This window comes from Canis aureus, chromosome 8, assembly GCF_053574225.1.
Source record: "Canis aureus isolate CA01 chromosome 8, VMU_Caureus_v.1.0, whole genome shotgun sequence".
Taxonomy (NCBI): domain Eukaryota; kingdom Metazoa; phylum Chordata; class Mammalia; order Carnivora; family Canidae; genus Canis; species Canis aureus.
The window spans coordinates 68,375,453-68,387,262 of record NC_135618.1 but is presented as its reverse complement, the minus strand read 5'-3'; the positions used below and the strand labels follow the sequence as shown (position 1 = coordinate 68,387,262).

At 43.8% G+C, this 11,810-nt stretch overlaps 1 protein-coding gene across 1 annotated transcript; it reads left to right on the top strand.

The window, feature by feature from the left end:
* Nucleotides 1-425: 425 nt before the first annotated feature.
* Nucleotides 426-11,210, top strand: GJC3 (gap junction protein gamma 3). Its single transcript, XM_077907828.1, has 3 exons — nt 426-523; nt 6,712-7,487; nt 7,799-11,210. The coding sequence occupies exons 2-3, from the start codon at nt 6,713-6,715 to the stop codon at nt 7,804-7,806; spliced, it is 783 nt and encodes a 260-aa protein (XP_077763954.1). The 5' UTR covers nt 426-523; nt 6,712; the 3' UTR covers nt 7,807-11,210.
* Nucleotides 11,211-11,810: the final 600 nt, after the last annotated feature.

The following is an 11,810-nucleotide window of genomic DNA, read 5'->3' as shown; positions in this document are numbered from 1 at the left end:
CATCAAGCAGTTTCACCCAGACACACACACACACACACACACACACACACACACACACACACACTCACATGCACATTCTTTTGTGTATAAACTTGTGCTTTGGGTACTTTGGCCAAAGTGGGGGACAGTGGAGGGCTTCATAGAGATTTAAACTTAAAGAAATTTTATCTGTTGTTGCCTGTGTACTGACTCTCCCCAACCCCCAACATGCAGAGGCCACTGCTCTCCTTTCAGATGGTTTCCAAAATCCCTGTTTCAGCGCACTTAAGAGAGGTACCCCTCACCCCCAACAACAGAAGGCTATTCTCCAGAGCCCATTCTTCAATAGCAGAGCTGCCGGCTCCTCCAGCTGCCCGTTCTGTTACTCTTCACTAAGGCTGCCAGGAATGAAGAGGGGAGGGGGAAGACGTGGGTGGTGGCAGGAGGCAGGGCCTGGGGGAGAGCTGGGACCCTGCGGCTCCAGCCTGAGGACTTTGCCTGGCCTCTTTTCTCCGCTGTTGGTGCTCTTGCTCAGTGCTGTCAGGTGAGTGCTGGGCAGAGAGCAACTGGGCTGGCGCAGGGGCCTGGGGGCAGTGGGGGTGGGGGCTGCCTGGGTGCTAGACTGGGTTTCTCTAACTCATGCATATACCAGGGACCTGGGGCGGTATTAGTACAATTCAGATTTGATTTGCTAAGCCTGGGATGCAGCCTGAGATTCTGCAATCCTGGTGATGCCTGTGCATCCAGGGGTCGTATTTTGGGTGCAAGAATCTAGAACGTTTTCCAGGCCAGATGGGGCAACACAGGAGCAGTGAGCCGGGTCCAGCACTGCCCTTGGTGCACGTCCCTCCCTCATGCCTTAATTGGCTGGGAGGGTTTCTGAAACCAAGGGGATCCTGAATTTTTTCTTCCAAAGAACAGAAATGCTTAGAAACATTCTTACCAAAATCATGATGGAATTTTTAAAAATCTATTTACATATTTGAAAATCCCCTCACATTCTGGGCTTTCCACCCTCCCCCAAATCTTGAGTTCACGGGTATTGCTTCATTAAGTAAAATCATTATGCTGAGTGAAATAAGTCCATCGGAGAAGGACAAACATTATATGTTCTCATTCATTTGGGGAATATAAATAATAGTGAAAGGGAATAGAAGGGAAGGGAGAAGAAATGGGTAGGAAATATCAGAAAGGGAGACAGAACATAAAGACTCCTAACTCTGGGAAACGAACTAGGGGTGGTGGAAGGGGAGGAGGGCGGGGGGTGGGGGTGAATGGGTGACGGGCACTGAGGGAGGCACTTGATGGGATGAGCACTGGGTGTTATTCTGTATGTTGGCAAATTGAACACCAATAAAAAATATATTTATTGTTAAAAAAATCTTGACAGGGCTCAAATACTGCCAACTCCTTCCCAAAAGATTTATTTTTGAACTATTTCTCCACTTCTAGAAACAGAATGGTGTCCCTTGAGCTGAACTTTGAAAACAATGCTGAGCCCTAAGCTCCCTTAGTCCCACTCTAACTTGGGGGCTCTGGGCTCATGAGCAAAGCTGTAGATGTGTCTGTAGGAGGGGAATGAGGGAGACCAGAGGGCTGGGGATGGCTAGAACAAATGGGGGAGACTACAAGCTCCCAAGAATGCAGGAGATGAGGGAGGAGGAAGGCCTGTATTTAGGCCCTGGTTTTTATAGAAATTGCCTTTGGTCTCTAGACTTTGGGAGATGGAGCAGTTTTGTGTGAACTTTCCAGGAGGTCCCAGGATTAGTTTTTGGTGGTAACAGACACAGTGCAGAGGGTCAGAAGAGTGCTCAGAATTAGATATGGAAGCTCCAAGCCATGGGGTTCTTGGGCAAATCCTTTTGTCCTGCTTTTTTTGTTCTCTCTCTCCCAAATCTCCAAAGCTCTGGAGACCCCAGTTCAGTTCCTAGAGCCTCTCAGAGGACATTGGGTGTCTGGCTACAGGTCTGGAGTGGGCACAGGAGAGAGAGAAAGAGAGAAGAACCAGGGATAGGGCCTCCAAGAATTACTAAAATTCCCAACATCAGAATATGCCAAGCCTGCTCTGTGTTAAATTCCAGGTCTGCTGGGAATGTGCTGGAGATGTGCTTAGAGCATGTTGGGCCTGTACTTTGAAATGTGGTGAGGCTGAGAGCCAAACTTGAGAATTTACCAAGTTAGCTTTTAGTTTGGCAATGCTCCAGGAGAACCAGGGCAGAAGCCCCCAGAGCCTTCTGCCTCCCTGAAGTGCAAGGACCCCACAGCCTCACATAAGACAGGGAGAGGCTGCAGGCTTCCTCATAGATGGGGCTTGTTGAATGACGATGTGCAAGCAGCCTGGAAATGGGCTGGTCACTAAATAAAACCCCTCCGAGATGCTCCACTACAGATGTCTTGCTTTACAGAGCTGAAGTGGTAATGGTCAGTGTCCTCCAAAGGTGGTAGTTCTCAACCTGGGAGCATCTGACCCCAGGGGACATTTAGCAGTGTCTGGAGACATTTGGGGGTTGGACATTTGGGGAGAAGTGTGCTACTGGCATCTAGTGGGCCAAGGCCAGGAATGCTGCTAAACATCTCAAAACACACATGCCAGCATTCCCTACTCTAAATAAAATGATCAGGCTCCAGATATCACTGTTGCCAAGGCTGAGACCCACGGCCAGCCGTGGAAGCTGATCTTCCTTCTGGTTCTCTGTGGGACTCAGTATCCCTCCAAATCAAAACTTGGTTGAACATTTACAGAGCAACTTCTTTTTTTCCCCCAGGCACTCCACTAAGTGTTTTCTCATCAATAAGCAAGCTAGTGATTTTGCTTTGTTGTGGTCTTGATTTTCAAATTAGGAAACAGATTTTTAATGACTCATTTTTCTTCCTCTGCATTCTGGAAGAATTACCCAGTGTGCTTGCCAGCACCACAATCCGATTTGCCTTCAAAGTGGATTTTTGTTGTGCCACTGGTGATCTTTCTCCTCCTTTGTAGTGGGTTTAAATACTTAACGATCCATCTACTCTCATTTTCTCGGAGTCTTGGGAATTAGAGGGGCTAAATCTCTATCTTCAGTCTGCCATCTTTAATCATGAGGCCATGATATTGCATCTTTCTAAGGACTGAAAGTAGATTTCCTCTAAAAATCTCAACTCAGTTTTATGGAGAAGAATCTTCAGTGGCCTGATTTACTCTGAGTCTTCACAGTCTGTGACAGAGATAGAAACATAGGGACTGAGTGGCAGGTAGAAGAGGTTCTGACTCTGATTGCTAGTGGCTCCAAATACGGTTTCTCACAGCTCGTGGATAATGATATGGTTCTCTGGTCAATTAAGCCCCTTATAACAGTCGCTTGGAAGCAACTCATTCTATCTGTTCTGACTGCACAGAAGTGTTCATGCTGCCTAAACTCTGGCGTAATGGCCTGTTCTTATCTATATACGTCACACTTGAATAACACAAATTTGAACCCTGCTGGTACACTTACATATGTATTTTTTAAAGTAATCTCTATGCTCAATGTGGGGCTCAAACTCGTGACCCTGAGATCAAGAATGGCATGCTCCTAGCCCGCAAGATGCCCCAGCAGATTTTTTTTTTTTAAGGAGTTGACAGCAAAAGCCACAATAAAGGCATTTATTTACAACTGCCCACTACACTTCATGGGATGGAATGGAAGGCTACTAGGGCAGGAGTTGAGCCTTAAGTTCCCCAGGGAGGAATTGCTAAGGACGTTGGCAGGGCTGTAGGTCATCCCGTGTGCTGTTGGGGTGGTCAGGTCGAACACCTGGGGTTTGGTGCTGCCCCAGGGCAGCTGTGCACCTAGGCTTCTCCCTGCTGGGCATCGACCCCTCCTCAAAGTAGCTTCCTGGAGGTGGGCAACTCATGAGTGGCTGCAGCTGTCAATGGCTTCAGGCTGGTGGTGCACGTCCAGGCAGATGGGGCAGCTGTGCTGTGCTGCTGGACAGCTGTCCTTGCCTGAGGATCCACCTGGAAGCTGCGTCCATTGAGTTGGGGTCATCAGGCTGTGGAACATCACTATCCTGGAGCCAGGCCAGGCCAGTAGCTGCACCTGCTCCTATCCCTGCCTTCCAGCCTATAGATGTTTTTTTTTCAATATACATAAACTAGTGTGAACATATTTTCTCTTCCTTATGATTTTCTCAGTAACATATTTTTTTCTGTAGCTTACTTTTACTGGAAGAATACAGTATATAATACTCATAACATACAAAATGTGTTAATTGACTATGTTGTTGGCAAGACTTTTGCTCAACAGAAGGCTTAAGTAGTTAAGTTTTGGGGAGGAGCCAAAAGTTATATGTAGATTTTTGACTGTGTAGGTGTCAGTGTCCCCTAACCCCCACACTGTTCAAGGGTCAGCTATAGTTTATAACATGAGTACCCATTTAAATTGCCTTGTGTGTCTTTTTAGGTATTATAATTGGGAAGCTGATATGAGGCAAAATAGGGCATGTCTCATTTGCTGCCATGTAAAAAACTTAGAAATCCAGGTTGTTACTATTACTGGAGTTGAAAGGGAGGCACCTAAGCAAGTGCAGAGAGGAAACAAGGGTGGATAAGTCCTTGATGCAGCTGGCAGGGGGCCAAGGACATAGGTCTGGGAGGGAGAGTGGACTTGGGCAAGTGGAGAGCCACTTCTCTAATATCCGACAGGAATAAGTGGCATGACATGAGGGGGGGCTGCGTGGCTCCCCATCAAAGAGTTTCTATTTTCCTTGTGGAATAAAAGGTTTTCAGGATCTTCTGAAACTGAAGGGATCCAGTGTATAAGAGTTTGGGCTGATTAATGGAAAAAAGATGTCATTTCCTAATTTTGATATCACATTATAGGCATTTTTTAATGTGGGTCCCACAGATTGCTGATTTTATTTACCACTATTTCTTAAAAATTTACTATTATTTAGAAAGATTCAAATGCTTTTAGGGCTAATGTAATTTAAAAGGATGCTTACTTACATTTTAAAATGTTATTAGAATTATGTACTTAAATCTATAATTATTTAATTACTGTGGAAAACTCCAAGTCATTAAATTATATTGGCTGGGTTTGAAAATTTGAAAATCATCACCCTACTGAACTTATAAAGTAACTTGAAAATTTGAAAAATAAATCATTTAAAAAGATGAATAAACTGTAATTAAGGGTATAATTTTCAACTAAAAGGATCAAATATATGTAAAAAGTAAAAAGCACAAACTAAAAAAGCAAAACATTACAGTAAGTGGTGAACTGATCTAAAAAGCATTACTTGTACATTCCTTTAAACAGTTATTATTAGAGGACTCTTAGGTGGCTCAGCGGTTGAGCATCTGCCTTTGGCGTAGGTTGTGATCCTGGGATCCGGGATTGGGTCCCATGCCGGGCTCCCCATGGGGAGCCTGCTTCTCTCTCTGCCTGTGTCTCTGCCTCTCTCTCTGTGTCTCTCATGAATAAATAAATAAAATATTTAAAAAAATAAATAAAAGCCCCACTAAAAAATTAGAAGCAAAAGAGTAATTTAATTATCCTCAAGGGAAAAAAAAAGAGTTTGGGCTGAACAGGGATGGTGAGAAACAGTGGCTGGGCATTGAGGAGGGCTCCCTGTTGTGACAAAGATAAAGAGCATGAGGGCTGCAGCAGGGTGCTATTCTGTCTGGAGAAGTGACAGATTTCTGAACCCTGTTCCTGACCATGGTCACCTCTCACCATGCAGGAGAGATGAGCCCAAGGAACAATGACAAAGCAGGGCCGAATTTCAAATTTTTATCCAGACAGCTCTGGCTTTAGCCTTATACCTCATTGCATTCCCTTAGTAGACTCTTCTGGGTCTTCTTTCTTTCTTTCTTTCTTTCTTTCTTTCTTTCTTTCTTTCTTTCTTTCTTTCTTTCTTTCCTCCCTTCTTTCTTTCCTTCTTTCCTTCTTTCTTTCTTTTTTTAAATTTTTTTTTTAAAGATTTTTTACTTATTTATTCATGAGAGAGAGAGAGAGAGGGAGGCAGGGACACAGGCATAGGAACCTGATGTGGGACTCGATCCCGGAACTCCAGGATCACATCCTGGGCCAAAGGCAGGCGCTAAACCCCTGAGCCACCCATGGATCCCCTTGGTTTTCTTTAAAATGTTCTCCTTTTCCAAAGCTGGTTAGGTCTAAGGAACACCAGACTAAAGCGGGCCTTGACACTCACTCTGTTCACTTGATCCACATTGAGCCCCTTACCCTAATCGCATCTCAGTGTACTACCTTGATGAGAGTGAAGGCCAGACCCACACACCTGTGAGCAGCTGAGGCATGGTGGCAGAGAAAAGCAGAGGGCAAGAGAATGCATGTTCCCCTGGGGTCGTGTTCAGGTGCCACTGACAGTAGTAGCACCAGGCTAGGTGGCCATCAGCTGGGGAAGTGACTGTTTTCAGAGGGCTCTGGACTCTGACTAGCCTTTGGGAAAGGGACAGAGGGAGGGAGGGAAAGAGAGACAAAGATAGACCTTAGTCTTCTACCACACTGTACAGAGGGGGGCAGGAGAGAGAGCCATACCCACATCCACTCACTATTTTACATAGATGACTCCATTATCTGTAATTAGGAGCCATCAGTCTCGGGAATAAATCAACCAGACCCTTGGAGAAGAGCAAGAAGGATTGCTTTATCTATCCTTGGATTAACAGGAAAGAGGTGGTCTTGCCCTCCTCCTAAAGGACAGGGAGCAACACACCCACACTCATTATTGTCCTCTGGTCCCTAACAGGATGTGTGGCAGTTTCCTGAGGCAGCTGTTGGCTGAAGACAGCAGGCATTCCACTGCCGTGGGGCACCTCCTACTTCCCGTGCTCCTGGGATTCCGTCTTGTGCTGCTGGCTGCCAGTGGGACGGGGATCTATGGTGATGAGCAGAGTGAATTTGTGTGTCACACTCAGCAGGCAGGCTGCAAGGCCGCCTGCTATGATGCCTTCCACCCCTTCTCCCCACTGCGCTTCTGGGCCTTTCAGGTCATCTTGGTGGCTGTGCCCAGCACCCTCTACATGGGTCTCATTCTCTATCATGTGATCTGGCGGTGGGAAGAATCAGGGAAGGTGAAGGAGGAGACCCTGATCCACCAGGGGGAGAAGAGCAGAGACGCCTCAGGGGCTGGAAGCCCCAGGCTGCTCTGGGCCTATGCAGCACAGCTGGGGGTGCGGCTGGTCCTTGAGGGAGCAGCCTTGGGGTTGCAGTACCATCTGTATGGGTTCAAGATACCTAGCTCCTTTGCATGTCGTCGAGAACCTTGCCTTGGCAGTATAACCTGTTACTTGTCCCGCCCCTTTGAGAAGACCATCTTCCTAAAGACCATGTTTGGGGTCAGTGGGCTCTGTCTCTTATTTACTCTTGTGGAGCTTGTGCTCCTGGGCCTGGGGAAATGGTGGAGGACCTGGAAGCACAAATCCCCTTCTAACTACTCTTCAACTTCAGAGAGTACCAAAAAACACAAGGATCCGACTGATAACTTCCCAGCGGTGGAAGCCAAAGAGCAGTTCCAAGAAGCAGGTGAGAAGGCACTGGCGTCCCTCCTTCTTCTTGCTTCTGATGTCTTTGTCCTGATGATCTCCCACAGCAGGTCCCTCTACCTCTGGGAGGCACAACTCCCACATGTTGCAAAACAGAAAACCAGGTTCTAGGCAGATGTCTTCTGACCACTGCTCCCATTTCATCTCCCAATCCCCATCTCTCTCAGTTTGACAATTCCTTCCAATGAATCAGGACCAGGGTACTCAGTCTGTTGTACCTCCTGCCTTTCCACTTAGTCCTCTTCCTACTTAGAAAAAGTCTCAGGTCCCATTTGGTTTTCTACTTTACAGAGTTATGAAGCTACCTGACTCACTTCTGAAGGGAACCCTATGATTGGATCTTCTTCCGAACATCCAGTGAGTGGGGATTTACTTCCATGACAAATTAGAGGCTGTTGAAGCATCTCTAAGGGCCATAGTGGCGACGCTGCCTGAAGCATTTCCTGGGACAACTCTCGCTTATGCCTTCCTACCAGAACCTTCTGGTGTCAGCCGCACAATTTTCACGGGCTTGGTTCCAGAGTCAGCCAGCAGAAGCCTCCATAAAACTGTGCTTCTCCCCTGTCCTGCACAATAATACTGCTGCTTTTGGCATTCCTGTTGCTGAATACGATTTCACTGTCATGGTGACTCTACTTACCCTTCCTCTGTTGTTCCATGTTCTCTGCTCCCCCCAACTTCAAAGGCCTGTAACCTATGGATGTCGCCAGCCCCACAGCATTTGTCATATTCAGATTGGCCTTCTGCACATATATAACCCAATGTCCTTGAACATTCAGATTTAATTTATCCAAACACTCAGCCATATCCCTTAGGCAGATTACTGTGAACTCAGAGGCTTATGTCGACTTGAGGCCACTGCCAGCTCGGACTTTTGCTCAATACTTGTTCTCCACTGGACAGAAACTATCCTCTTGTCTCCAGACCAGCAGCAACTCACATCCAGAGCCAAATTTCTACTTTTTAAACTCATATCCCTCATTTCACCCAGAAAAGATGGTAGAGTTTTGCTGCTGATTCGGGGTAAAAGGAAGGGAGGTTTATATCACAGTGTGATTTAGCAGATAATTTAAAACTAAATATCAAGCTTCTCTTTTCTTGAGCCTCTCCATCCCATCTGTCTGAGGGTGTTCCAGCCTCTTACCTTCCTGTAGAAACATCTTCCCCCTCAGATCTCCCTTGCTCTCAAATTCTCAATGACCTGGTTTTGTTTTCTCCTTCTGAACCCAAAATTATCCCTGGGCAAATCAGGAAGGCTCATTCCTAAGGAAATATATTTGGTCCCCCCAAAAATCAATAACTAGAAAATTAATAATTTTTCTTTCTGCTATGCAAGTATTTTATAAAGAATCCCTCATCTACTGTAACCAGAGTCCAGCCAAGTAACCAAGGATGGAAAAAAACATGTCATTTGGAATTCCCCTGATAACCTTTTAAAATAGCTTTATTAAGATACAGTTTCATATGTCATATAATCCATCCACTTAAAGTTTACAATTCAATGGCTTTTAGTGTAGTTACAGAGTTGTGCATTTATTAATACAATTTTAGGACTTTTTCATCAACTTGAAAAGAAACCCTACAACTCTTAGTTTTTACCCCCAAACTTCCATGCTCCTTCCCCCCAAATAAGCAACCACTGATATACTTTCTCTCCATATGTATATTTATTTCCTCTTGTATACAGATTTTCCTGTTCTGGACCTTTCCTATAAATGGAATCAATCATAGAATATGTGGTCTTTGTGACTGGCTTCTTTCACTTAGCATGCTTTTGAAGTGTATCTGTGTTGTAGCACATATCAGTACTTCATTCCTGTTTATGGTTTAATATGATTTCATTGTATGGCTTACCACACATTTTGGTCCATTTTTTGGTTGATGGACATCTGAACTGTTTCTACTTGTTGGCTATTATGAATAATGGTGCTATGAACATTCATATACTAGTTTTTGTGTGGATATACGTCTTCAACTCTCTTGGGTAAATACCTAGGAGTGGAATTGCTGGGGCATATGGTTACTCATTTTAAGGAACTACAAAACTGTTATCCAACAGCAGCTACACCATTTACATTCCCAGCAGCGATGTATAAATGGGTTTCAATTTATCCACATCCCCATCAATACTTGGTTATCCTCTTCCTACCTTCTTCCTTTTTCTTTCCTTCCTTCTCTTTTTTTCCTTTCTTTTTAAAAATTGTAGCCATCTTAGTGGGGTGAAGTGTTAGCTCATTGTGGTATGGTTCACATTTCCCTAATGATGTTAAATATCTTTTCATGTACTTATTGACTATTGGTATATTTTCTTTAGAGAAATGTCTACTCAGATCTTTCGCCCATTTTTTAATTGGGTTGTTTGTATGTTTGTTGTTGAGTTCTTTACATATTCTGGATACTAGGTCCTTAACTATGATTCCCAAATATTTTCACCCATTCAGTGGGTTGTCTTTCACTTCACTGATCATGTCCTTTGATGCAAAAATTTTTAATTCTTTTAAAGAACTGAATACATTCTTGTTTTATTATTTTTAAAGATTTTATTTATTCATGAGAGATGAGAGAGAGAGAGAGAGAGAGAGAGAGAGAGAGAGAGAGAGAGAAGCCAGAGGGAGAAGCAGGCTCTCTGCAGGATCCAGGTGTGGGACTCAGTCCCGGATTCTGGGACCATGCCCTGAGCCAAAGGCAGCTGCTCAACTGCTGAGCCACCCAGGTGTCCCAAAAGTTTTTAATTTTGATGAAATTCAAGTTTTTCTTTTGCTGCTTCTGATTTTGGTGTTAGGTTTAAGAAACTGATACTTAATCCATGACTGTGAAGATTGACACCTATGTTTCCTTCTAAAAGTTTTATAGTTTCAGCTTTACATTTAGGTCTGATTGATTTTGAATTAATTTTTATATATGGTATAAAGGTTCAATTCATTCTTTTGCATGTGGGTATCTAGTTGTCCCTTCACCATTTGTTGAAAAGCCCATTTTTCTTCTATATAATGATTTTTGGCATCCTTGTTGAAAATCTGTTGCTTTTCCATATATAGCACTATTTCTGGACTCTCAATTCTATTCCATTGATCTGTATTTTTACTCTTACCCTAGTATCACATGTTTTGATTGCTGTAGTTTTGTAGTAAGGTTTGAAATTGGAAAGTATGAATCCTCTTACTTTGTTCTTCTTTTTCAAGGTTGTTTGGCTATTTGGGGTCCCTTGAAATTCCATATGAATAAAACTGCGACTTAGCAATCCTCAGTATTTTCAGTAAAGAAGGAAGTTCATCTCAGAAGTATGGCAGGATGGAAAAAAAAAAAAAAAAAAGAAGTATGGCAGGATAGAAGCCATAAGGACCTTAAGGTGTCATGGGACATTGTTTGCCACTCAATACATAGGCAGACATACAGACACATACACACTTACATTACATTCATGGTAAAAAATCAGTAAATCAGTAACTGATGAGACCACTTCTTCCTGCTTAGTCCATATTAAGACTCAGATTCTTCTCCTTACAGTATTCCATAGAATCAGTATTATTGTAATAACTTTGTACGGGGACAGATGGTGATTACACTTCTCGTGGGGAGAGCTGAGTAATGTACAGAATTGCTGAAACACTAAGCTGTGCCCTGAAACTAATGTACCATTGTAAGTCGGTTATACTTGAATAAATACTAAAAAATAAAAAAAATAAAAAATACAGTATTCCAATTTTCAAAGAATATGCATTTATTAGTTGTATAAAAACCCCAAAAAGTAGATATCCTGTCGGACTTTTGTCAAAAACCCCAACACAGAGATCACAGGAACCCCCTTTTTAAGTCATTTAACTGGACATTCAGTAACTACTTACTGAGCATATTATGGAAAGGCAGTATCTGATATTGAGACACAAGAAGAATTTAAAAATTTCATTCATAAGAAAAAGGATAGAGTGAGAAGAGGAAAATAAAAAATCCTATGAAGGGAAAGAGACAATTCTCTGAAAAAGGGAAGCATGTTGTTTGTTGAAAGCCTCCATGGATGTTTCTTGAGAGCAAAATGCTTACTCTTCACGTTGGGTATCACAAAGGCTATAGCCATGCTTCGGAATCATAACCATTCCCACCCGAAACAACTGATTTCCTTTCCTGGTCCTATCAGACTGTTCGTGATGTCCTCCTTAGGACAGGTGCAGCTCCACTCTCCAGGCTATGTTCTGGCACCCTGGTCTTCACCTCCTCAGGTAGGAGGGTCGAGAATGCTCCAGCAGCTGGGGCTGCAGCTAGACCTGCTCCTTTCCAGTATGTTAGGTAGATCCACTCAGCAGGT